This window comes from Podarcis erhardii, assembly GCF_964252035.2.
Source record: "Podarcis erhardii genome assembly, chromosome: 10".
NCBI lineage: Eukaryota > Metazoa > Chordata > Lepidosauria > Squamata > Lacertidae > Podarcis > Podarcis erhardii.
The window spans coordinates 5,934,132-5,959,791 of record NC_138500.1 but is presented as its reverse complement, the minus strand read 5'-3'; the positions used below and the strand labels follow the sequence as shown (position 1 = coordinate 5,959,791).

The following is a 25,660-nucleotide window of genomic DNA, read 5'->3' as shown; positions in this document are numbered from 1 at the left end:
GCAGGGGGTTGGACTCGATGGCCCTTGTGGTCTCTTCCAACTCTATGATTCTATGATTCTATGATCTATAGGGGGGAGAGTGTGAAAGAGAGATAGAGAAAGAAATAAGTCCCCAAATGAGCACTTGAGTTAAAAGTGGCTCCCAGGTCTGAGAAATCTAAATGCCTATTTTGAGTCTAATTTCAGAAAGAGGTGGTGATCCCTGGGGGCTGCTGAAGATCTTTTCTGGGCAGATGCATACCTGTGGGTACCACATGGCAGATCTTGCCAGATGGGTGGGATATAAATAAATTATTATTATTATTAAAGCCACAAAGTCTGCAGCTGCAGATATGAACCCGGTGAGCTTCTGTTGAGATCAGATTTCAGATTGAGTGGAAGAGGGCTTGGATGAAGAAACAGTCATGATCAGGCATAGGGAAACTCGGCCCTCCAGATCAGAGCTGTCAACTTTTCCCTTTTCTTGCGAGGAATCCTATTTGGAATAAGGGAATTTCCCTTTAAAAAAGGGAAAAGTTGACAGCTATGCTCCAGATGTTTTGGGACTACAACTCCCATCATCCCTGACCACTGATCCTGTTAGCTAAGGATGATGGGAGTTGTAGTCCCAAAAACAACTGGAGGGCTGAGTTTGCCTGTGCCTGGTCATGACTAATCATTGAAACACGATAAAAAAATTCCTTCCAGTAGCACCTTAAAGACCAACTAAGTTAGTTCTTCAGTATCTGAAGAAGTATGCATGCACACGAAAGCTCATACCAAGAACTAACTTAGTTGGTCTTTAAGGTGCTACTGGAAGGAATTTTTTTATTTTGTTTTGACTATGGCAGACCAACACGGCTACCTATCTGTCATTGAAACATGAATATATTGCTTTCAATTGTTTTTTGAAAACAGCAGCCCCACAAGGTCTGTCTCCAGCTGTAAGCCGAATTTGAACGTAAAAAAAAGAAAAAGGAACAAGCCTTATGAGCAAAGCTTTAAGTAAAGAGCTTGTTGTTGTTTAGTCGTGTCCGACTCTTAGTGACCCCCTGGACCAGAGCATGCCAGGCACTCCTGTCTTCCACTGCCTCCGGCAGTTTGGTCAAACTCATGCTGGTAGCTTCAAGAACACCGTCCAACCATCTCGTCCTCTGTCATCCCCTTCTCCTTGCGCCCTCCATCTTTCCCAACATCAGGGTCTTTTCCAGGGAGTCTTCTCTTCTCATGAGGTGGCCAAAGCATTGGAGCCTCAGCTTCAGGATCTGTCCTTCCAGTGAGCACTCAGGGCTGATTTCCTTCAGAATGGATAGGTTTGATCTTCTTGCAGTCCATGGGACTCTCAAGAGTCTCCTCCAGCACCAGAATTCAAAAGCATCCATTCTTTGGCATTCAGCCTTCTTTATGGTCCAGCTCTCAATTCCATACATCACTACTGGGAAAATTAACTATACGGCAAAAGTATGCTGGCAAAAGTAAAGAGCTACTGGAAGCCAAAGGGTTTCATATTCCCTAGTGGTTGGAGGGTATGACGTCACCCCACGTTTAAAATCCCACCTGCAGCTGCAAAACGCCCCTTCCCTCCTATTAGGGCTGCTGTCTCTTTAAGCAGCGCGCTGCTCGCTATTTCGCTCCCCCTCCCATCAGCTGTATAAGGGGGCGTGGCCACAGCTGGGCGTGCCCTATGCAAATGAGGACCCGTACTTCCTCCTCTCGACGGCCGGCGTCGCCCGTCAGCTGTCTGAGGGAGAAGAGTGGGCGTGGCCCCGTCCGCCTTTGACCGGCGGCCCCGCCAGCCAATGGCGGCCCCGAGAAGTAGGCCTGGCGGGCGGGACTTCCTCCCCCGGGCCGCGAGCGTGTAGGCTGAGGTAAAGCGGGACGAGAGCAGCTTACCCGGCCGCCGCCGCCGCCATGATCAAGAAGTTCGACAAGAAGGATGAGGAGTCGGGTAAGAAAGCCCCGGTGAAGGGTGGTCAGGCGCCGAGCCTCAAGCTAGGCCCCGTTGCTAGGCAGGGTGGGCTGCCCCTTCCGCAGGTGGGCCGGAAGCCCCGTAGCGGCGCCGGAGGGCGCTTGCCCCGCCCACTGGCTCGGGACGGTTTAAAACGGTTAAAAGGGGGCGGGCGGGCGCTACCAATTCAGGACGAGGGAAAGGGGGGGGAGATGGTAGTGCGAAGAGGCCCTTCTGGATCGTACCAAAGGCCTTTTTCAGGGGTGGGCAGCCTGGCACCCCCTCCGAGGTGGCGCCTATGGTTCCCCCCGTGCCCTATTTTCTCCTCACAACAACCCCGCGAGGTAGGTGAGGGGAATTTTTGCCCCTAGGCTGCGGGCTTGGAGGAAGGCCGCCCTGTGGGAAGTGATTTAAAACAAAACAAAGAATGAAAACAAAAAATTCCTTCCAGTAGCACCTTAGAGACCAACTAAGTCAGTTCTTGGTATGAGCTTTCGTGTGCATGCACACTTCTTCAGATACACTGAAACTGAAGTCACCAGACCCTTCTATATAGTGAGAAGGTGGGGACCTCTCCTGGACAAGGACAGTTCTCTTTCTCAAGCTCTGGGAGGAAGACCTTTCACTGCCTCCAGACAGCCCCCCAATCTTAAACAACTCCTAACCCACAATAATACTATAACCAGACTTAACACGGACACTGGCACCAGAGCCTGCAATAAACCCAGATGCCAACTTTGCTGCCACATACACCTGGACAACACCATTACTGGCCCCAACAACATCACACACACCATCTCGGGATTATTTAATTGCTCAGCGTCTAACATTGTGTATGCCATCAAATGCCAACAGTGTCCTTCAGCTCTCTATATTGGACAAACAGGCCAGACCTTACGCCAAAGAATAAACGGACATAAATCGGACATCAGGAATCACAAGACAGAGAAACCAGTAGGAGAACACTTCAATCTCCCAGGACATTCTATACAAGATCTCAAAGTAGCTGTTTTACTACAAAGGAATTTCAGAAATAGACTGGGAAGAGAAGCTGCTGAATTGCAACTTATCACCAAACTTAAAACCATGGAGAGACCTGGTCTGAACAAAGACATTGGATTCTTATCTCATTATACATGACAAAGCCATTTTTCACCTTCTCACCCCTTGCTTTTTCCTGTAAGACCTATTGCAGTCGTTAAGAGTCGTCAACAGGCTCATCACAGCTATCTGCCAATCACCCATTCCCACCACCCTTCTGAGTAATACCCCTCCCCACCTTCTCACTATATAGAAGGGTCTGGTGACTTCTGTTTCAGTGTATCTGAAGAAGTGTGCATGCACACGAAAGCTCATACCAAGAACTGACTTAGTTGGTCTTTAAGGTGCTACTGGAAAGAATTTTTTTTATTTTGTTTTGACTATGGCAGACCAACACGGCTACCTATCTGTAACTAAAACAAACAATGGTCTCCCCGGCTATTTCTTCCAACAATAACAACAACAACAAAATAACAATGGTTTTATTGATTTTATGTGTTTGTTTCCTGTTCAAGGAAGTTTTGAATGTGTGACATCTTAGTGTAATTTTGGTCTTTCTTTCTTTCTTTAATAATTTTTTTATTAGCTTTTCCACAGTGATAACACAAACCACAAAGCAAAATGATACACAAAAACAGAAAAAAGGGGGGGGGGGACAATAAACAGATAAACAATAACAACAAACTTAATTCTTCTTAATCCAACCTTTGACGGGCTTGGAGGAAGGCCGCCCTGTGGAAAGTTATTTAAAACAAAACAAATAATGGTCTCCCCGGCTATTTCTTCCAACAACAACAACAACAACAACAAGAAGATATCAATGGTTTTATTGATTTTATGTGTTTGTTTCCTGTTCAGGGAAGTTTTTTTTAAAAAAATAATATTTATGAACATTTTAAAGACTGCAAAAGAAAGACAAAGAATTAAGCAAAACAAAACAATACAAAAACAAAAACACCACACAACACCAACCCCCAAACATTAAATTAACAAAACCAAAGAAGCACAATTTAAAACACATCTAATAAGTTCAGTATCTTAACTTTCATTTACTTATTTCAACGACCTCCTCACACCTCCCCTTTTTGTATTCCACTTTAATTAACTATTTCAGCAATTCCTTTCCATCTTCCTCTGTTTTCTGTCCTGTAATTTATCTTAACATATTCTAACCTTATTTTTCCCTTTAATATATAATTATTTTAACATATTTTAACTTTATTTTCCCTTTAATACTCTAATAATCTATTAATTCCTTGTAACATTTCTACTAAAGCCATATACCGTATTTTTCGCCCCATAGGATGCACTTTTTCCCCTCCAAAAATGAAGGGGAAATGTGTGTGCGTCCTATGGGGCGAATGCAGGCTTTCGCTGAAGCCTGGAGAGCGAGAGGCATCGGTGCGCACCAACCCCTCTTGCTCTCCAGGCTTCAGGAAGCTATCCGCAAGCCTCGCAAGCCCGGCGGGAGTTGCCGCGGGCTCACAAGGCTTGCGGGCAGCAGCCTGCAGCCTCAGCGAGGTACTGCCGAGCGCGCGAGGCTTGGGGCAGCAGCCTGCCACCCGAAGCACGCGGAGCCCTCCAGAGGGCTCCCCGTGCTTCGGGCGAGCGTCCGCAAGCCTTGCGCGCCCCGTGGGAGGTCCTGCCGGGCGCGCGAGGCTTGGGGCGGCAGCCTGCAGCCTGAAGCACGTGGAGCCCTCCGGAGGGTGCCCCGTGCTTCGGGCGGGTGTGCGCAAGGCTTGGGGCGGCAGCCGCGGCTGGGGGAGGGGAATAAATTCCCCCCCAAAAAAAAACACAAGCTCCGGGGACAGCTGGGAGGCGCAGCGCATCTTCTCGCTGTCCCCGGACCTGGTCTGAAGGCGGGCGGCGGGGAGAAGAGCGCTTCTCCCCGCTGCCGGCCCCACAAGCGCCGGGGGGGGGGGAATAATTTTTTCCCCCTTTATTTCCCCCCCCAAAAAAAACTTGGTGCGTCCTATGGGCCGGTGCGTCCTATGGGGCGAAAAATACGGTAGCTCCTTTCCAACATTTTTCTAACACTCATTAATTTTACAATATTTTTATAAATAGTCTTTAAACCTTTTCCAACCTTCTTCCACCGACTCTTCTCCCTGGTCTCGGATTCTGCCAGTCATTTCCGCCAATTCTCTATAGTCCATCAACCTGGTGATCTTCTGTCCGATGCTCTTAACTCTTTTCCAAGTCCCTTCTGCGAGTCTTTTATACATGAACTTTACTTTGTCTTCCACTGATCTTATTTTCATTTTCCTTCCTTTGAGGCTAAAGAGTAGATCTCGGGGAGACTACCACCTAAAGATGATTTTATTCCTTCTCAACAGGGCAACCAAATCTCCGTAGTTTAATCTAAGATCCGAAAGGTATTGTGACATCTTAGTGTAATTTTGGTCTTTCTTTCCTTTTTAATAATTTTTTTATTAGCTTTTCCACAGTGATAACACAAACCACAAAGCAAAATGATACACAAAAACAGGAAAAAAGGGGGGGACAATAAACAGATAAACAATAACAACAAACTTAATTCTTCACAAATCCAACCTTTGACGGGCTTGGATGGAGGGCGCCCCGTGGAAAGTTATTTAAAACAGAACAAATAATGGTCTCCCGGTCCCGTGTCTAATACACAAGCGGCTATTTCTTCCAGTAATAATAATAACAACAAAATAACAATCGTTTTATTGATTTTATGTGTTTGTTTCCTGTTCAGGGAGGTTTTTCATGTGTGACATCTTAGTGTAATTTTGGTTTTTGTGGAAGCTGGCCAGAGTGGCTGGGGAAACTCAGCCTGATGGGCGGGGTACAAATAAATAATAATAATGGTTAATAATAATAATAGTTATCAATACACCAGCAGAGAGTTGCAAACCCAGCCAGATGGGTAGGGTATAAATAATAAATTATTATTATTATTATATGTTTATTACAGTGGTACCTTGGTTCTCAAACGTAGTCCGTTCCGGAAGTCTGTTCCAAAACCAAAGCGTTTCAAAACTAAGGCGCGCTTTCCAGCAGAAAGTAATGCAAAATGAAAATCAGACTTTTAAAAACAACAATAATAATAAATTATTATTTATACCCCACCCATCTGGCTGGGTTTTCCGAGCCACTCTGGGCGACTTCCAATAGAATAATAATAATAAGAAGAAGAAGATATTAATTATAGTCTTTATTAATTATTATACAGTGGCACCTCAGGTTAAGTACTTAATTCGTTCTGGAGGTCCGTTCTTAACCTGAAACTGTTCTTAACCTGAAGCACCACTTTAGCTAATGAGGCCTCCTGCTACTGCCGCGCCGCTGGAGCACGAATTCTGTTCTCATCCTGAAGCAAAGTTCTTAACCTGAGGTACTATTTCTGGGTTAGCGGAGTCTGTAACCTGAAGCAAATGTAACCTGAAACGTATGTAACCCGAGGTACCACTGTAATTAATAATATATTAATTATAGCCTGCCCTTTTGGCTGGGTTTCCCCAGCCATTCTGGGTGGCTTTCAACAAAATATTAAAATACAATAGTCTATTAAACATTTAAAGCTTCCATAAACAGGGCTGCCTTCAGATGTCTTCTAAAAGTCTGGTGGTAGTTCTCTTTGGCATCTGGTGGGAGGGCGTTCCACAGGGCGGGTGCCACCACCTAGAAGGTCCTCTGCCTGGTTCCCTGTAACTTGGCTTTTTGCAGGGAGGGAACTGCCAGAAGGCCCTCGGCGTTGGACCTCAGTGTCCGGGCAGAACGATGGAGGTTCCTTCAACCCCTAAAACAGCCATTTAACATGAAATTTACTATGTAATGAGATCATTGATCCATAAAATGAAAGCAATAATCAATGTACTGCACTATAAAATAAATAAGACAGTATTGTAGGTGATAAAAATTAAAATTATTATTATTTTCTTACCTGCACGGATGATAGTCATTGTTTGGATGGGAGGCCTGTATCCATTTCCGCAGTCACACGATCAATCAATCAGTCAATCAATCAGTAGCTGAACTGGGTTCCAAACAGTCCCAAAAACAAATTAACCGAAAAAGCCTCAGAAACAAAAACGCAAAATAAATATCAAAAACAAAAGTGCCAAACTTCATCTGTTCCGGAAGTCCATTTGACTTCCGAAATGTTTGAAAACCAAGGCACAGCTTCTGATTGGTGCAGGCGCCCCAGAAACAATAGTCAACAGCCGTGTCGGACATTCGGCTTCTGAAAAACGTTTGAAAACCGGAACACTTACTTCCGAGTTTTTGGTGTTTGAGAATCAAAGCGTTTGAGAACCAAGGTACCACTGTATATTATATCACAGCGGTTTGCAGACAGCCTTGCCCAAGGGTCAACCGAGCACGGGCTGCATGAGAGGTTTGCCATTACACTGTGCGTTTTTGTGGTTTTTGTACTGTGAACCCCATACAATGTGCACTATGTAAATATTTATTTAAATAAAACAAGTAACAGTCTCCCAGTGCTCCAAGCCTAACGCATAAGCAGCTATTTTTAAAATAATAATAAAATAATAGTAATAAATTATTGTTGTTTGTTTAATTTTGCCACCTCTGTGTCCGTAAAGATGTATCACAGCAGTTAACAAACAATATTGGAAACGTTAAAATCACCCAACTCTAAAAATCTGGGATTCTGTAAATCAGAGACCGTTGTGGGGGGGTGCTCTTAATGGCCTGCATATTTATTAAATAGGTATACCGTACAAGCAAACATATGTAACTTAAGAAAAAAGGAACACGGAAACAAGGAGGGGGGAATAGAGTTTCCCGTTTACATTAGCTGACAATTTGCATTCAGGAGTTTGAAGAGAAGGGGGAAAGGACGGAAAGAATTACAGCATAGTTCACTTCCTTGCAAAAAATAAATAAATCTGTAAATCTGTCAAAGAAATAAGGTACAAGAGAAATTTGTAACTTCTTTTTTTATATAATATTTATTAAGATTTTGGAAATTACAAAAAGAAAAAAGAAAAGTTAAACATACAAAGACAGAAACAAAAACCAAAATACTACATAAAACATTAAATTAACAAAACAAAACAAAAACAATTAAAAACACTTCCAATATTTTCAATCTTAACTTTCATACACTTGTTTCATTGACTTCCTCAACGCCTCCCTTTTTGTATTCCACTTCAATTAACTATTTCAGCAAGTCCTTTCCATCTTCATCTATTTTCTATCTTAAAGTTAATTTTAACATATTCTAACCTAGTTTTTTCCCCTTTTAATGCATTAACAACCTATCTGTACCTAGTTCCTTCTAACATTTCTGCCAAAGCCATATAGCTTCATTCCACCTGAGAAATTTGTAACTTCCAGGGAGGCGGGAAGCAGCAGTTTCTTATAAGTTTAGTGTGGCAGTTGCCCACACTTTGGCAATCCCTGCATTTTGCACTCAGGCAGGTGCCTTCACTGTACTCTCTTATCAGCTCCTGCTAAAAACATGCCTGTTTAGACAAGCCTACTCAGATGCTTAGAAAATTCAGTGTATCTGAAGAAGTGTGCATGCACACGAAAGCTCATACCAAGAACCAACTGTCTTTAAGTTGCTACTGGAAGGAATTTTTTTATTTTGTTTAGAAAATTCAGGTAATTTTAATCTGTTTTAGTAGAATTGTGAACCTTTCTTGGTTTTACTGTTTTACCTTTTGTAAACCGCTTTGAGGTTTTTCTTTTATCCTCAAGCAATGTGTAAATCTTATGAAATAAATAAAGAAGCCATGGCAGGAAAGGAGGCAGTTATTCTCGGCTTTCCCTGTCGGGCTCAGCATGCTTCTGAATGAAACCTGTTGTTGGAAATCACAGGTGGGAAAATACTGTGGCACTCAGGCCCTGCTTGTGTGGGCTTCTCGAAAGTGCCATCTTGGCTGGCCAGGGTGAGGACAGGAAGCTGGTCTTGAGTTGAGCCTTGGGCCTCATCCAGCTGCAGGGCTCTTCTCACGTTCCTTGCACACCATACTTGCTTTTTCGTTGCTGGACTACAACTCCCACCATCCCTTGCCACTGGCCATGCACTAAGTTGCTTTAAACTGTTTTTAACATTGTGGTTGAATTGTTGTAACCCACCCTGGGAATGTAGGTTGAAGGACAGGTAATGAATTGTGGAAGTAATACTGAATATAAGCTGCACCCGAATATAAGCCGCACCTTTAAAATTGATGGGGGGGGGGCGGAGAGAAAAAATACCTGAATATGTTATTGTTGTTGTTTAGTCGTGTCCAACTTTTCATGACCCCCTGGACCAGAACACGCCAGGCCCTCCTGTCTTCTACTGCCTCCCGCAGTTTGGTCAAACTCATGCTGGTAGCTTCGAGAACACTGTCCCACCATCTCGTCCTCTGTCATCCCCTTCTCCTTGTGCCCTCCATCTTCTCCAGCATCAGGGTCTTTTCCAGGGAGTCTTCTCTTCTCATGAGGTGGACAAAGTATTGGAACCTCGCTGCTCCTGGCTGCATACTGGGGGGTGGGGGGGTGGAGCCAGAGGCCTTTCCCCTTCCTCGCTCTTTCCTTTTCCGCCATAGGGAAGAGGACAGGGTACTACGTGCTCCTGGCATTGTTTGCCCCATGCTCCTAGCTGCATACCGTAAGGTCGCAAATATAAGCCGCACTTTAACTTTTCACAGTCGGAATTTGGGGAAAAAGTGAGGCTTGTATTCAGGCCAATACAGTAATAGTAATGTTGGCTGGGGCTTATCGGAGTTGGAGTCCTACAATATCAGGGCAACAGGTTCTGCACCATTGGCTTCTTCCCTCAACGCTCCTGTGGAGCTGTACAGTTCAGAGAAAGATCACTTGTGATGAGGCAAAGTATCTTTTGGGGATACTCGTCCATTATTACTCACCTTCTCAGGAAGGTAAGTTTCTAGGGAAGCCCTGAGTTCCTCCAAACACAGTTTAAAAACGACGTATAGAATTGTCATCAAGGTATTTTGTGGCTAGCATCTGTCCCCTGCCAACATTGTGTTTTGTTTTTCAGGTAGCGGCTCCAACCCCTTCCAGCATTTGGAAAAGAGTTCTGTCCTCCAGGAGGTACGACTACACCTTTCTATACACCCCCCATTCCAGGATTTCCCAAAGTTGGGTCTCCAGCTGTTTTTGAACTACAGTTCCTATCATCCCTGAACACTGGTCCTGCTAGCTAGGGATGATGGGAAACAGGTCCAAAAACAGCTGGAGATCCAAGTTTGGGAAACCCTGCCCTATAAGATCTCTCTTTTTTGAAATCAAGTTTGGGATTTGCAGGCTAGAGTGTGTGGCTCTCTAGGGCTCTGATTCTTTGGGGGGGGGGCCCACTGTAGGTCCACTGAGTCTCTGCAACTTCCCTTTTTGTGGCTACGAAAGATGTGGCTGCCCCTTTGGTGTGTCTGGAAGCAGCTGGCGTCTCAACCCCAACCACCATGTTTCCTTAAAGAAAGATGGCAGCCTGAGCTGGAGAAATGGGTACATAGGATGGATAAGAGGGCAGATCTGTTCAGCCCTTTACATGAATCTTGGGCTTGGGCATGTGAACCACAACATCGGGTATGCCATGGGATCATCAGCCATAGGGGTGCTATATGGGTGTCAGAGAGCCTAGCCTTGTCTTATTGCACCTTGGGCATCTCTATACAATTGGGGTGTTGCCTGTCTGCATAGTTTCTAAAATATCTTGGAACAGAGATAAGTGATGTGTGGTGCAAGAAACCTCCCCTTTCTTGGAAACTTTAGAAACTGCATCCTTAATATAAAAAGATACCCTTGTGTGTGGAGACTTTGGGTCTTGGTTTATAACCTTGCATTGGCCGCTGAGTAGAGCTGCTCTGAGGGCTCTTCCCAAAAGCAAGACCTTGCCAAGTGAAGCTTTCTGGGTTTATCTGTGATTAGAGCCAGAAGGAAATAGTAGGTTGTATCCAACAAAATAGTACCATTAGTACAAGGGTTTATCTTTGTGCAATTTCCCTTCCCTCTCATCTTGCACCAAATCTGCTCCAGAAGATTGGGGGAACCCCCCCCCCCCCCGAACAGATTCAGGTAAAGGAAAAGAGGGAGAAGTTATTTTGTGCAGCCAGAGGTCCCTGCAGCATATTGGTTCCCGCCCCCCATTTTGTTGAAAAGGAATTTTAGGAAACTTCAGAATGAAAATTCCTAATATCCGTCTTTGTTGACTGCACAATTCCTGTTCCTTTTGCATAGGCGCGTATCTTTAACGAGACCCCCATAAATCCAAGAAGATGCATGCATATACTTACCAAGATCCTTTACTTGCTGAACCAGGTAAGTGCAGCTGCTTTTGTGCAATTGAGTTGCAGCCTTTGGCTAATGAGGAAACTGTTAGAATTCCTGCTCCATGATTGCAGTCATGGGATTTTTGTCTGTCACATGACGTCGTATGTTTTGACTCCAGAGAGTGGGAAGTGGCGGAGACAGGATGTTTGTGTTACTGTGTTCCGTGAAGTGGGACTATAATCCTTTGTTCTTTCTCTTTGCTGTCTGATGCTAGAGAGAGAGGGAGCCATGTTGCAGTGCTCCATGTGTGTTTATATGTAAATAAAGTAGATTTGGCAAAATGCTGAGTTGCTGAGGTCTGTTACCCAAGCTGTGCAAACTCTGCGGATCCCTAAGTGTGCCGATGTCTGTTGGCATCGGTCGCTGTGACGTTCAGGCAGAAGAAAGCTTTTGAAGCTCCCGAATGAAAGACCTAACTGTCAGGGGTCCCTTTACCTTTAACACTTGATATAGTAATGCTCTCTTAAGCAGTTCACATGAGAACAAGAACAAATATGAACCAGAACATTAATCATTTCCTAAAAACTAGGCAAAGAGAAAACAGCACTGTATATCACACATAAAACTGCACACTTTATAAAACAAACTTGCTAATTAAGAAGAGTTCAGAAAGGCTAATGGGTGGTGGATGGGGAGATCAAGGCTGGGGCTTCTCTGCATTGGCAGATGAGAATCAGGGTCACGTGGCAGAAAATCCCACTCAAGAGGCAGGCATTAGGTCGTCCTGGGATCACCTGTGATGAGCATGGCTGAAAGTGATCTCTGGAGCTAAAAGCAGGTCTTAGTGGAACATGGTCAGCTTTTCATATATGCTGGCTTAATTTTTGTCACATATTAATTCGCTTCTCTCTAGGGTGAACATTTTGGAACAACAGAAGCCACAGAGGCCTTCTTTGCAATGACAAGATTGTTTCAGTCAAATGATGTAAGTTCCCAATGCTCCAGGAAAGGGGTTTCCCCTCTGCCTGTGTCTCTGGTTGCATGATGGGCAATGGAGGATGAAAAAAAATAAAATTCTTTTGTGGGATGCAAAGCAGCTTCATGACAGAACATTTCTGAATTTTGCAGAAAAATGTAAAAGGCAGCAGTACAGATTAGGTGTGGTGGGAATTTGCTTCTTTTTTCTTGTGCTGGGATCTAATGTAGATCCTTTGGGACCAGTGTTATGTGGTCTCGGTGGCCTCTCCCAGTCACCAGTCTAGCTGCCGCATTCTGGATTAGCTATAGTTTCCGAGTCACCTTCAAAGGTAGCTCCACATAGAACACATTGCAGTAGTCCAAGCAGGAGATAACCAGGACATAAACCACTCTGATGAGACAGTGCGCAAGCAGGCCAGGATCACAGCCTGCATACCAGATGGAGCTGGTAGACAGCTGCCCTTGACACAGAATTAACCTGCACCTCCATGGACAGCTGTGAGTCCAAAATGCCCGCCAAACTGGTCCTTCAGGGACAGTTACCCCATTCAGGACCAGAGAGTCCCTCCCACCCGCCTGCCCTCTGTCCCCCAGAAACAGTACTTCTGTCTTGTCAGGATTCAACCTCAATCTGTTAGCTGCCATCCATCCTCCAGCCGCCTCCAGACACTCACACAGGACCTTCACCGCCTTCACTGGTTCTGATTTAAACGAGAGGTAGAGCTGGGTATCCTCATACCTTTGATGAAAGTTGGTGTTCCCATGGCTAACTTCCTGGGGTGTAGGAATGAAAATCACGACAGACGAGCAGCAGGTGTCACGAGAGGCGTCTGCCGGGGAAGTCCCGGGAACTCTCTTTTATTGAATATTACAAACATTGCCACAGGTGTGCTTGTGGCTGATTGGTTGATACAAACACAAAGAAACTAGTTGCCGATTGGTTAACATGGGTACAAGGCGGGGATTACATGTGAGAGGTGGGAATTACATGTGAACATTAATCACCGATAGATTAAAGGCTGGGAAACGAGGTTGGAACCAGACAGGCATGAAACCTCCTAATTAAATTATAACTAAATATTGATATAGCATAAAACAATTACTAATGATTGATCATAACATGAAAGAATACAGTAATCAAGTTCTATAGATGTGCTCGGCTATGCATGGAGAACAGGTCAACATGAACTTTAAGATGAATTGAGCAAAGGAAGGAATGTCTTGGTGTTTGGAACAGGTCTGTACAGTGTGTGCAGAAACAGGGAAAAGATCATAAACAAGACTTCCCAGAATCCAAGAGAAAAGAAGCAATGCTTCCCCATAATGCAACAGTTATGTGCAGAGGGAAAACATATGTGCAGAAGGAAAACTTTACTGGGGGGTGACACTTACGGTTATCTTGCCCTTTCCACAGCAAACATTAAGGAGAATGTGTTACCTTACCATCAAAGAGATGGCCAACATTTCGGAGGATGTCATCATTGTCACTAGCAGGTACTGATGTTCTTTCCTCAGGCATTTGGTTGAGTGTGGAGGATCTGGCTCCAGTCAGTAAGACTCAAGTCCCTCCTATCATGTTAAGGTGTGAACTCTGTTTTGCCACCTCTAACCACCGTTTCACACACCATGCGAAAACAGACTTGCCTTTGCCACTGAGTGCCCCTGGTGTTTGCTTCCTGATGAGTTGACTGACTGGTACAATATACGCCAGAGGCAGTCCCTCCAGACATTGAGGGACTCCAAATCCCATCAGCCCCACCTAGCGTGACCAGAGATAATGGGAGTTGCACTACAAGAACAACTGGAATGGTGCAGGTTTCACTTCCCTGATATTTGCAATTGCATCTTGGTCAAATGTAGACTTTACATTTTTACATGTGCACTTACAGCCTCAGGGGGGTGTATCTAAAAATATAGGTGAACATAAGCTGCTGTAGGGGTAGGAAGTGTCTCACATTTAAACTGACCTGCTAGTGCCAGACCAAAAGTGTGGTTGCCCCATTTTGTACCAATTGAAGCCTCCAAGCTGTCTTCAAGGGCTGCCCCAGAATTGAAGCCAAGTCCACCTGTTTTCTGCAAAAGGTCTGTGTTAACAGAAGCTTGCCTTAACTTTTCTAGCCTGACCAAAGACATGACTGGGAAAGAGGATGTGTACCGAGGCCCTGCCATCAGAGCCCTCTGTAGAATCACGGATGTAAGTATCAAATTCTTCAGCCATGAAAGGGGTACCCATTTTTAATGCCAGGTGTTCTCTCTCTAACGTGCCTGGAATGAGTTCCCCTGATCCCTGTCCTCCAAGCCATTCTTTTCCCAGTGACCACATGTGCTGACTGTAACCAATTGTTTGAGTTGAGTGCTGTCTGTTTTCCAGCAAATGGGTTGGAGTTGAATAATAACATGATGATTACCATTATCTTGATGGTAACCTGGCCATCTGAGCTTTCATTGGCTGTTCCGCTCCCCCTACAGCTGTGTACAGACAGTAACAGGAGAGAACAGTTGCTCATGTAGAGCTCAGTTTTATGAATGGGATACCAATGGGTTTTCTCATCCACACAAATATCTGTACATGCTAAGCTTGGCACATTAGCCTGTGTTGCCTACTCAGCGTAGTACTACAGTTTTACTTTTTAAGGAATGTTTTTCCTAAATGTTAAAACTTATTAAAACCAGCCAGGGTATAAATAATAAATTGTTGCTGTTGCTGTAAACCACTGCCTGGTGTTATTTTTAATCAATAAATGGTAAGAAAGGGTTAGGGGGTGTTTCAGGAAGAATAGTGGAAGGCTGTGAAAAGAGTGATGGAAGAAAGTGCAGAGCCCAGAATCTTGACCTATTGAACGCTGGAGCTCTTTGCAGACACTGTTTCCATGCATGAGGTCTAGAAGCTTTTATTTTAAAACGGAAAGTGAGTTAGTTAGGAATCGATACCAGGTATCAGGTTCTGCCTGAACTTGGAGAACAGAAGCAATCCCAAGAAGATAACATTCTCTGTGTTGGTATCTCTGGCGTCTCTGTGTGTTGGTACCTCTTGTTCTCTCTCTCTCTCTGGATTCCCAGGGCACCATGCTGCAGGCCATTGAGAGGTACATGAAGCAAGCCATTGTGGACAAAGTCCCCAGTGTCTCCAGTTCAGCGCTGGTGTCCTCCTTAGTAAGTGAAGGAATCTCTTTGCTGTCACCCGATTACGTTCAGGGACTGGGCAGACCCGAGCAGCTCCGGCTTGTCGATATCTTGGCGGCCAGGCCAGCTTCTGCATCTTTCTTTATTGGCTAGGCCATGTTGCGCACTGTCTTTTGCTTTCTGGGTCCTTCCTGCCCTGTCCAATTTTGCAGCAAAGTGCTTTGCTGGGAACCACTGACATTCTCAATGCCTGGCTGGGGTTCCTGCCACCGTCCTCCTCCCTTGCTCCGGCAGTAATTCCAATTCTCCCTTGCTGCCCCAGCTTTGCAGGATTTTAAAATACGAGAAAAGCAAACTCTGAAAGAAAACATTGCCGACTAGTTGCTAAACCTCCTTCTCCACAGTTTACATACGAAGCTGCCTTATACTGAGTCAGGCCCTTGGTCCATCTAGTTCAGTTATCTCTACACTGATTGGCAGCACTTCTCCAGGGTTTCAGGCGGAGGACCTTCCCAGGCCTACCTGGAGATGCCAGGAATTGAACCTCGGACCTTCTGCATCCAAAGCAGATGCTCTACTGCTGAGCTACAGCTCTGGCATTCCCACCTTCGCCGCATCAAGCAGTTGGTCCCTTACCTTTCCCGCCCCGACTTGGCCACAGTGATCCATGCAACGGTCACCTCCAGGCTTGACTACTGTAATTCGCTCTATGCGGGGCTGCCCTTGAAGCTGTCCCAGAAAATCCAGCGGGTGCAAAATGCTGCAGCGAGGCTCCTCACGGGGTCTCTGCCATGAGAGCATATTCACCCAGTGCTTTTCAAGCTGCACTGGCTCTCGGTGGAGTACAGGGTCAGATTTAAGGTGCTGGTTTTGACTTTTAAAGCCCTTCACGGCCTAGGACCCTCGTACCTACGGGACCGCCTCTCCCGGTATGCCCCACGGAGGACCTTAAGATCCATAAATAGCAACACCCTAGGGGTCCTGGGCCCTAACGAAGTTAGATTAGCCTCAATCAGAGCCAGGGCCTTCTCAACACTGGCTCCGGCCTGGTGGAACACTCTGTCTCCTAAGACCAGGGCCCTGCAGGATCTAATCTCTTTCCGCAGGGCCTGTAAGACAGAGTTGTTCCACCTGGCCTTTGGCTCAGAATCAGTTTGATTCCCTCCCCTTTTTTCTTTTTCCTTTCTCCTCCTATGATGAGATTGCTCCCTAATTGTTCTAATATTGTATCTTAATCTTTTAAATTGTATTTTAATCAACTTGTTTTTATTATTGGTTGTTAGCCGCCCTAAGCCCGGTCTTGGCTGGGGAGGGCGGGGTATAAATAAAATTTTATTATTATTATTATTATTATTATTATTATTATTAATAATAATAATAATAATACTGGGTTTGCTAGTGTGATGCCTATAATTGCCCTGGTGTCTGTAAAGCCTCTGAAAGGGCCCCATATTATTACAGTCATACCTCATGTTACGTTTGCTTCATGTTACGCTCTTTCAGGTTACGTCCTGCGGCGACCCGGAAGTACTGGAAAGGGTTACTTCCGGGTTTTGCCGCTCGTGCATGCTCAGACATGCAAAATGACGTCATGCACAGAAGCGGCGATTCGCAACCCACATATGTGAAGACTCACTGTTGCGGGTTGTGCTCTTTTCATGTTGCGAACAGGCTTCCGGAACGGATCCCGTTCGCAACCAGAGTTACCACTGTATTAATAGTAATTTTATTATTTATACCCTGCCCATATGGCTGGGTTGCACCAGCCACTCTGGGCGGCTTCCAACATATATAAAAACATACCGTATTTTTCGCTCTATAAGACGCACCAGACCATAAGATGCACCTAGTTTTGGGAAGAGGAAAACAAGGGAAAAAAATTCTGAATCCCAGAAGCCAGGACAGCAAGAGGGATCGCTGCGCAGCGATCCCACTTGCTGTCCTGGCTTATGGGATAGCTGCGCGCAGCCTCTCCCGGGCAGCGGGATGAAGGCTCCCCTTGCCCAGGAGAGGCTGCTCGTGGCTAAGCAAGAAGCCAGGACAGCCAGCCAGTGGGATCACAGTGCAGCGATTCCACTTGCTGTCCTGGCTTATGGGATAGCTGTGTGCCACCTCTCCCGGGCAAGGGAAGCCTTCATCCCCTGCCCAGGAGAGGCTGCGCACGGCTAAGGCTCCCCCAAGAGCCATACACACACTCCGCACACTCTTTAAAGGGAGCGCTGAGCAGAGCCTCCCCCCCTGCATTCGCTCCATAAGACGCACACACATTTCCCCTTACTTTTTAGGAGGGGGAAAAGTGTGTCTTATAGAGTGAAAAATACGGTAATTTAAAAACTTTCCAGTACAGGGCTGCCTTCAGCTGTCTTCTAAAAGTTGTGTAGTTCTTCACCTCCTTGACATCTGATGGGAGGGTGCCGCTGCTGAGAAGGCTCTCTGCCTTTCCACCCTCTCCATAAAAGTGAAAAGGGAACTTGGAAGAGGGAAGCTTTCCCCCCACTTCCTCTTTCAGCTCTATGTGCTTTTTGAAGGTCTGGTGCATCCCCTGCTTTTGGGACGGCAGCAGGCAGGTGACCTGCTCCAGAAAAGCCTTCCTAAAGTGTAATCGTTGTCCTTCTGATCTCTTCAGCCACAGTAATGTGCTACTGGGTTTAAACTACCTGCTAAACAGGTTGGTACCCGCTAAACCTGGTTGGTAGACATGCCAAGACAGGAGCAGGGCTAGTATTATTGATTCTCGGCCATTATTTCCAGCACATGATGAAGATCAACTATGATGTGGTCAAACGGTGGATCAATGAAGCCCAGGAGGCTGCTTCCAGTGACAACATCATGGTGCAGGTACGATGCTCCCACCTTCCTTGAATACATGCTTTTAGCACTGCAGGTGGTTTGAATTGGCTTTGTGCAGTTGTAATACATGATATGGTTAAATAACAGAAACACTTCCCTCCCACTTCCAGAGGAGTCTTTGCATTAGTCTGCTGCAGCAAGTACAGTCGTATCTTGGTTTTCGAACACCTTGGTGCTCTGACGTTTTGGCTTCCGAACGCCGCAAACCCGGAAGTGACTGTTGTGGTTTGCGAACTATTTTTGGAAGCCGAACATCCAACAGGGCTTCTGATTGGCTTCAGGAGCTTTCTGTAGCCAATCAGAAGCCGTGTTTCGATTTCTGAACATTTTGGAAGTCAAACGGACTTCCGCAATAGATTCCAAGGTATGACTGTATTCCTGCAGCACCTTAAAGATTATAACACATTTTATTATAGCATAAGCTTTTGTGGATCGAGCCTATTTTTTATTTTAGTACTTCAGAGTAGCTTCATTTGAAAAAGCAATCATATTTAGTTATATTTAGCACAACAGTAATCATGGATTTATTTGCTCCCTCCCCAATTATTTCCCTCCTGACCTGCCAGTACCATGCCTTAGGGCTGCTCTACCACCTTCGGAAGAACGACCGCCTGGGTGTTTCCAAGATGCTGAATAAATTCACTAAATCTGGGTTGAAATCCCAGTTTGCATACTGCATGCTGATTCGGATCGCCAGCCGGCTGCTGAAAGAGTCTGAGGAGGGGTAAGCATGTTTGTTTGCCAGGCTTCAAGGTCTTCAGGAGGTATTGAAGCTGCTGGGTAGTGTTGTGCTCAGGGCTGCATGCGAGGGCACAGCAACCTGGGATTTTAGCTGCAATTTCGGAGAGCAACAGCTCTCAATTCTGGCAAATCCATAAAGGCAATTTCCTTTCTCTCTGGCAGGCATGACAACCCGCTGTTTGATTTCATTGAAAGCTGCCTGCGGAACAAACACGAGATGGTCATTTACGAGGCTGCCTCCGCCATCATCCATCTCCCAAACTGTACAGCCAGGGAACTGGCACCAGCAGTCTCAGGTGAGCTTCAGGAAGGCGTGACCTTCACCAAGAGCAGTTTCCCCCCATCCTGGTGCCCTCCAGATGTTTTAGACTACAACTCCCATCAACCTAGCAGGGGCTGATGGGAGTTGTAGTCCAAAACATTGGAAGATCGGGGGAGCCTGATATGGCAAGCATTTCCAGAGGGCAGGAATGGCTGCTGGCTACCGTGGGAGAACGAATCTCAAGCATCTTGCAGCTTGCTCTCATCCACCTAAAGTTGGAAGGGGCTGAGATTGTTGTTCCCTCTGATCTAGTGCTGGCAGCTCTGGCTTGCGCTCCTATTCAGCAGTTGCTAGGAACTGGCCATAGGCGGTTCTCAACCTGTGGGTCCCCAGATGTTGTTGGACTACAACTCCCATCACCCCTGAGCTCTGGCCTTGCTAGCTAGGGGTGATGGGAGTTGTAGTTCAACAACATCTGGGGATCCCCAGGTTGAGAAAGGCTGCCCTAGGACCTGGGCGCACAGAGCGGTAAAAGTTCCTGGGATTGTGCCCTCACACGTGAATTCCTTTTTGTTTCAGTCCTCCAGCTCTTCTGTAGTTCTCCCAAGCCTGTCCTGAGATACGCCGCAGTCAGGACCCTCAATAAGGTAAGCATTTCCAAGGCACCTCGCACATCCTAGAGGTCCTTGTCCGATACAGGTGGCTTGTCAGCACTCTCCAGTTGGTTTTTACTGTTTTCCTCCCCCTCCCTGCAAGGTGAGAAGGGGGCTCCTGTTGGGGCAGTGGGCCTGTAGTAATGCTCCGGCCACACGCCCTCCCCTTACCTGTCCTTACCATCCAGCTGGGTCAGGTTTAGAGAAACGGCGGCCGGCCGCATATACTTTTTACAGGACAAAACACATCAAAAGGGTAGTTGCTGCCACCACTCCCCTGTGCCACGGCACCAGAAAATGCAACTCAAGGGAGAAAGTTACGCTTCCTAATTACCGGCTGCCCTGCCCTGCAAGTTACTTTCACAAAAATGCAGGCAGAAATTCAACAGGTAGTGCGTAACTGATTGGTCAGGCTTCTGGACTCAGACTTCCCCCCAGAATGGCACACAGGACAAGAAAAAGGTCTCTTTTAAAAATTTATTTAAATTAAAAACAGGTTTAAAGATACTTTAAAAAGTAGGCACATCTCTTGTACATTTCACACTAAAACAATCACATGGTATAGTATAGCTAGCTAACATACTTACAAATGAGAACAAAGGCAAAGTTAGTATGGTTTCAAAGTCTCAATGAAATCTGCATCTCCAAGACAGAAAAGATCTTCATTACAAAGACCCACAGGCAGGATGACTATCACAATGCTTTGCTTCTCACTTGGCCAAAGTTTTGTCTATTGAAATTTCCTAACTTCACTACAGGGCCTGTCGCTGGTCTTTGTGGGGTGGGCAGCAAATTCTTGGCCCAGTAACCTCTAGGACAGGTCCTGGGTAACTATGCTGCTCATGCAAGCCAAAATACTATGTAAAATCCAGCAGTTTCAAAACAGAACACAGAGGGGTGCAATTCTTGAGAATCAAGAGAAGCTGGTCTCAGCAGCGGGCGAGGTCTCCCCTTCCTATTCACTGGACCCCTGAACCGCTGCTGTACGATTCTTCCATTCTGTAAGTTGTTCTGGGTTGCCAACGTCCGACTGCCCTTCCAGGTGGCGATGAAGCACCCGTCGGCAGTAACCGCCTGCAATTTGGACCTGGAAAACCTGATCACGGATTCAAACCGCAGCATTGCCACCCTGGCCATCACCACCCTCCTGAAGACGGGGAGCGAGAGCAGCGTGGACAGGCTCATGAAGCAGATCTCGTCCTTTGTGTCCGAGATCTCGGACGAGTTTAAGGTGAGGCAATTTCCCGCCTTCCCTTCGGCCTGCAGAGTTCTTAGGCGGAAGGTGTTCCTAGCTGGCAGGGCAACCTTTGTCTCCCTGGGGTTGGGCAGCGGTCCTGGGCTAAGTGAGGACAGGAATCAAAGCTTTTCAGAATCAATTACAGTGGTGCCCCGCAAGACGAAAGCCTCACAAGACGGAAAACCCGCTAGACGAAAGGGTTTTCCGTTTTGGAGGCGCTTCGCAAAACGAATTTCCCTATGGGCTTGCTTCGCAAGACGAAATGTCTTGCCAGTTCCTGCGGGTTTTTCCCCCTTCTCCCCCCCTTTTCCTAAGCCGCTAAGCCGCTTATCAGCTGATCCGCTAAAAGCCGCTAAACCGCTAATAGCGCTAATCTGCTAAGCTGTCAATGGGCTTGCTTCGCAAGACGAAAAACTGCTATACGAAGAGCCTCACGGAACGGATTAACTTCGTCTTGCGAGGCACCACTGTATAAGAGAACACTTGTAGTTTGTGAGCCAGCCAACATTCAGCATTAAACAAAGCCAAGGATCGTTTGGGAAGGAACCAGAATATAGTGGAACCTCGGAAGCTGAATGCCTGTAAACTCAAACATTTTGGCTCCCGAACGATCGAAAACCAGAAGTGATTGTTCTGGTTTTCGAATGATTTTTGGAAGCTCTATGTCTTCCGCAGCTTCTGATTGGCTGCAGGACGCTCCTGCACCAATCGGAAGCAGCGCCTTGGAAACTGAACATTTTGGAAGTCGAATGGACTTCTGGAACGGATTCCGTTCAACTTCCAAGGTACGGCTGTATTGTTTTTGTTTTATGAAATCATTTATTTCCTGCCATTCAGCCCTCACAAAGCCCAAGTGGGGCAAAGTGGAATTAAGGCTATCCATGGCCTGTAGAGATCTTTGCTGGAATGCAGGTATTGATGCCCTTCCCTCAAACCTTGTGCTGCTCTTGCCTTAACAGGTGGTGGTGGTCCAAGCCATCAGTGCCCTGTGCCAGAAGTACCCGCGGAAACACAGCGTCATGATGACCTTCCTCTCCAACATGCTCCGGGATGATGTAGGTTGTGTTGCCTGCCTTGTGTGGGGCAACCGGCAAAGCATATCACCACAACGCTCATATTTTGGTGAAATACAGCTAGTGTATCCAGTAGCAATTTTCATGCAAGCTAAAAGTTTGCTCTTGATGTGAAGTTGCCACAGTGTGACGTTGACCCAGCATTTCTGTATCATGCATCTTTTCCCAAAGAGGCCTCCATGCTCAGATTGGAGGAAGCTCACATCCCTGAGACCTCCTGCTTTTGGTATAAGCCTAGGACAGGGGATGGTCGTGGTGGAGATTAATAAGTAGGGCTTGTGGCCAGAGCAAACATACTAGCCTTAGAACGATCTGAAAATCAAGGATGTTTGTTTTAGTCCCTGTAAAGTTTCGTTTTTCCTGGTTATCTGTTACACTAGATTATCTGCTGCACAAGAACAAAGGAATTTAGATACTGTTTCATCACTGACAGCTAATCCCTCCCCCCCCTCTCTCTCTGTTTGTGTGTGTGTGTGTGTGTGTGTGTGTCAGTGTCAGTGTCAGTCATTGTTGTTAGCACAGTGGAAACTCAGTATTCAGAGTCTGCAAGTAGCTGGCGAAGAAAAATATTCTGTGCTAGAATACAGTAAACCTCAGGTCTTTCCATTTGGGAGCGTGTTCAATGCAGAAATGATGGGTAAACATTCCATTGTGGCATTTTTACTTGTGATAAATATGATGGTGGGAACTGGACTTTCAGAGGCCATTCCAGACCATCCCTCTTCCTAATCACTTCCTGTGGCACTTGTGGCTGGTCACAGTTGGCTCACATACCCTGTTCCTGCTTTGGGACTCGTTTCTACGACTTAGAATCAGCCAAACAACACTTGACAAATTTTGGTCACCTCATTGGTTTGGCACATGGACAAAAAAGAAGGTGTTTTTTTTTAAAAAAAAAAATGAATGTAGTTTTGCCTCCCAATTTCTCATTCGTTTTTGTCATTCTTTTTTCTATTTGTTAGGGCAAGAATTTCTCTGCTCTTTTTGGTTGATTCTTGCCCCCATTTTTTAAAAAAACCCCATTGCGAACAGCAAGTTGCTCTTGTGCTTTCAGATGTGGGAAATCCCTAAGAGGCTGTCCATAAAGTGTGTTCCTCAGTTGATTAAGTGCATTTGGGAATAGGATCTAAGCTTGATGGATGTCTGGGCTAGGCTGGTCTTCCAAGCTCCCTTTGACTCCTGCTTTTCCGCCCCCTCCGCAGGGTGGCTTTGAGTACAAGCGAGCCATCGTCGACTGCATCATCAGCATCATCGAGGAGAATCCGGAGAGCAAGGAATCCGGCTTGGCCCACCTCTGCGAGTTCATTGAAGACTGCGAGCACACGGTGCTGGCCACCAAGATCCTCCACCTGCTTGGCAAGGAAGGGCCCAGGACCCCCTCCCCTTCCAAGTACATCCGATTCATTTTCAACAGGGTGGTGCTGGAAAACGAAGCTGTGAGGGCCGGTGAGTTGGCAGGCTCCAGACCTGTCTTTGCTACGTGGCCAAGGAGGGGAAGGGAGCAGGTCTTCCCGGGGGAGGCTGCCGTGAATGGGGCCTTTGGGTCCACCTGGCTTCATCCCAGAGTTGAATACATGCCCCAGATCCTTTAGCTTAGCAAGACTGCTGTGTAAAGATAAGCTTGGCTTTTTGTTGGGAAGGTTAAGGGAGCAAGATGCCAAGCTTCAGTCGTGAATTTTAAAGGTGAGGGGTTGTTGCTGTTGTTTATTAGATTTATATACAATAGTACCTCAGGTTACAGACGCTTCAGGTTACAGACTCTGCTAACCCAGAAATAGTACCTTGGATTAAGGACTTTGCTTCAGGATGAGAACAGAAATCGCGTGGTGGTGGGAGGCCCTATTAGCTAAAGTGGTGCTTCAGGTTAAGAACAGTTTCAGGTTAAGAACGGACCTCCAGAACTAATTAAGTTATTAACCCGGGGTACCACTGTACCCCGGGTTAATAACTTAATTTCATCAAAAGATCTCAGGGCGGTTCACAAGATAAAAGCACAATAAATAGTTAAAACAAAAGCAACAAAACAACAGCCTGGCGCCTAAAGATATGTAATGAAAGTGGCAGGTGTGCAGTCCTGGGGAGAGCATCCCTCAAACGGGGAGCCACTGCAGAGAAGGCCCTGTTCTTGTGTTGCCACCCTCCGGACTTCTCAAGGAGGAGGCACATGAAGAAGGGCCTCAGATGATGAACACAGAGTCCAGGTTGGTTTATATGAGGAAAGGCTGTCCTCGAGGTATTAAGTGTGCAAGCCTATGTGGAGAGACCTAAAGCAACCACAGGATAATAACTTACTGATGCCCTCCTTCAGAGCTACACCCCTTCCCCACTTAATAATAATAATAATAATAATAATAATAATAATAATAATAATATATTATTATTATTTATACCCCACCCGTCTGGCTGGGTTTCCCCAGCCACTCTGGGCGGCTTCCAACAAAGTATGAAAATACAGTGATCTGTTAAACATTAAAAGCTGTTAAAAACAAACAGAGCTGCCTTCAGATGTCTTCTGAAAGTCTGTTAGTTGTTTTTCTCTTTGACATCTGATGTGAGGGCATTCCACAGGGTGGGCGCCACCACCGAGAAGGCCCTCTGCCTGGTTCCCTGTAACTTGGCTTCTCGCAGGAAGGGAACCACCAGAAGGCCCTCGGCACTGGACCTCAGTGTCCGGGCAGAACGATAGGGGTGGAGACGCTCCTTCAGGTATACTGGACTGAGGCCGTTTAGGGCTTTCAAGGTCAGCACCAACACTTTGAATTGTGCTCGGAAACCTACTGGGAGCCGATGTAGGTCTTTCAGGACCGGTGTTATGTGGTCTCGGCGGCCACTCCCAGTCCCCAGTCTGGCTGCCACATTCTGGATTAATTGCAGTTTCCGGGTCACCATCAAATGTAGCCCCACATAGTGCGCATTGCAGTAATCCAAGCGAGCGATAACTTCCCTTTATCTACAGACTCCCTTTATCTACAAACTCTGTTTTCTTCTGCAGCTGCCGTCAGTGCATTGGCAAAGTTTGGGGCCCAGAATGAGAACCTCCTTCCCAGTGTCTTGGTGCTCTTGCAGAGGTGAGTTCAAAGTCAGGGAAGAGACTTTCAAAGCAGGTTCTTTCCTGTCCCTTGAGCATTGGGTTCCGTTGTGGCATCTTGGAAATAGCCACATAAGAGGGCTGTTTGCCCTCTTAGGCATCCGTCAGGGCTGAGCTGAATGGCGGTAGAAAGCAGGCATCTTAATTCACCTATAATTCACTTTTGATTTTGATTTTTTTAAAAAACCAAATCAGCTGCCATACAGATAAATTTAGCTTTGCCGTAATATTGCAAAACATTATCCAGCTCTAGGTGGAAATTCGAAAAACTGGTAAGAAAAGAGAGGAGAAAACACTTCCATGTATAGGTGTAGAAAAAGGGGGTGGGATTCTTGCCGGAAGTTTAGTAGGCTTGACTGTGGAGGCGCCCCCCCCCCAGTGTTTTAGCCACACCCACTTAGCAAGCCACTCCTCCAGCCTTCACCACACCCTTTCTTCAAAACTACAAAGTAGAAAAAGGGAGTTGAGCTCTC

At 46.1% G+C, this 25,660-nt stretch overlaps 1 protein-coding gene across 2 annotated transcripts in view; it reads left to right on the top strand.

Annotated features, from left to right (window-relative positions):
- Positions 1-1,755: 1,755 nt before the first annotated feature.
- COPG2 (COPI coat complex subunit gamma 2) overlaps positions 1,756-25,660 on the top strand; it is a 40,198-nt gene continuing 16,293 nt past the window's right edge. The window contains exons 1-15 of one of the 2 annotated variants that reach the window (XM_081879719.1): positions 1,756-1,927; positions 9,954-10,006; positions 11,150-11,230; positions 12,096-12,167; positions 13,575-13,654; positions 14,279-14,354; positions 15,221-15,313; positions 18,035-18,121; positions 18,700-18,857; positions 19,037-19,170; positions 19,716-19,783; positions 20,832-21,020; positions 21,986-22,081; positions 23,302-23,545; positions 25,092-25,167. In XM_081879719.1, the coding sequence (XP_081735845.1) occupies positions 1,891-1,927; positions 9,954-10,006; positions 11,150-11,230; positions 12,096-12,167; positions 13,575-13,654; positions 14,279-14,354; positions 15,221-15,313; positions 18,035-18,121; positions 18,700-18,857; positions 19,037-19,170; positions 19,716-19,783; positions 20,832-21,020; positions 21,986-22,081; positions 23,302-23,545; positions 25,092-25,167 (1,544 nt within the window). In that variant the 5' untranslated portion in view covers positions 1,756-1,890. Of the gene's footprint in view, positions 1,928-2,144; positions 2,276-9,953; positions 10,007-11,149; positions 11,231-12,095; positions 12,168-13,574; positions 13,655-14,278; positions 14,355-15,220; positions 15,314-18,034; positions 18,122-18,699; positions 18,858-19,036; positions 19,171-19,715; positions 19,784-20,831; positions 21,021-21,985; positions 22,082-23,301; positions 23,546-25,091; positions 25,168-25,660 lie in introns of those variants that run through there. The other variant, XM_081879718.1, reaches the window with a different exon arrangement.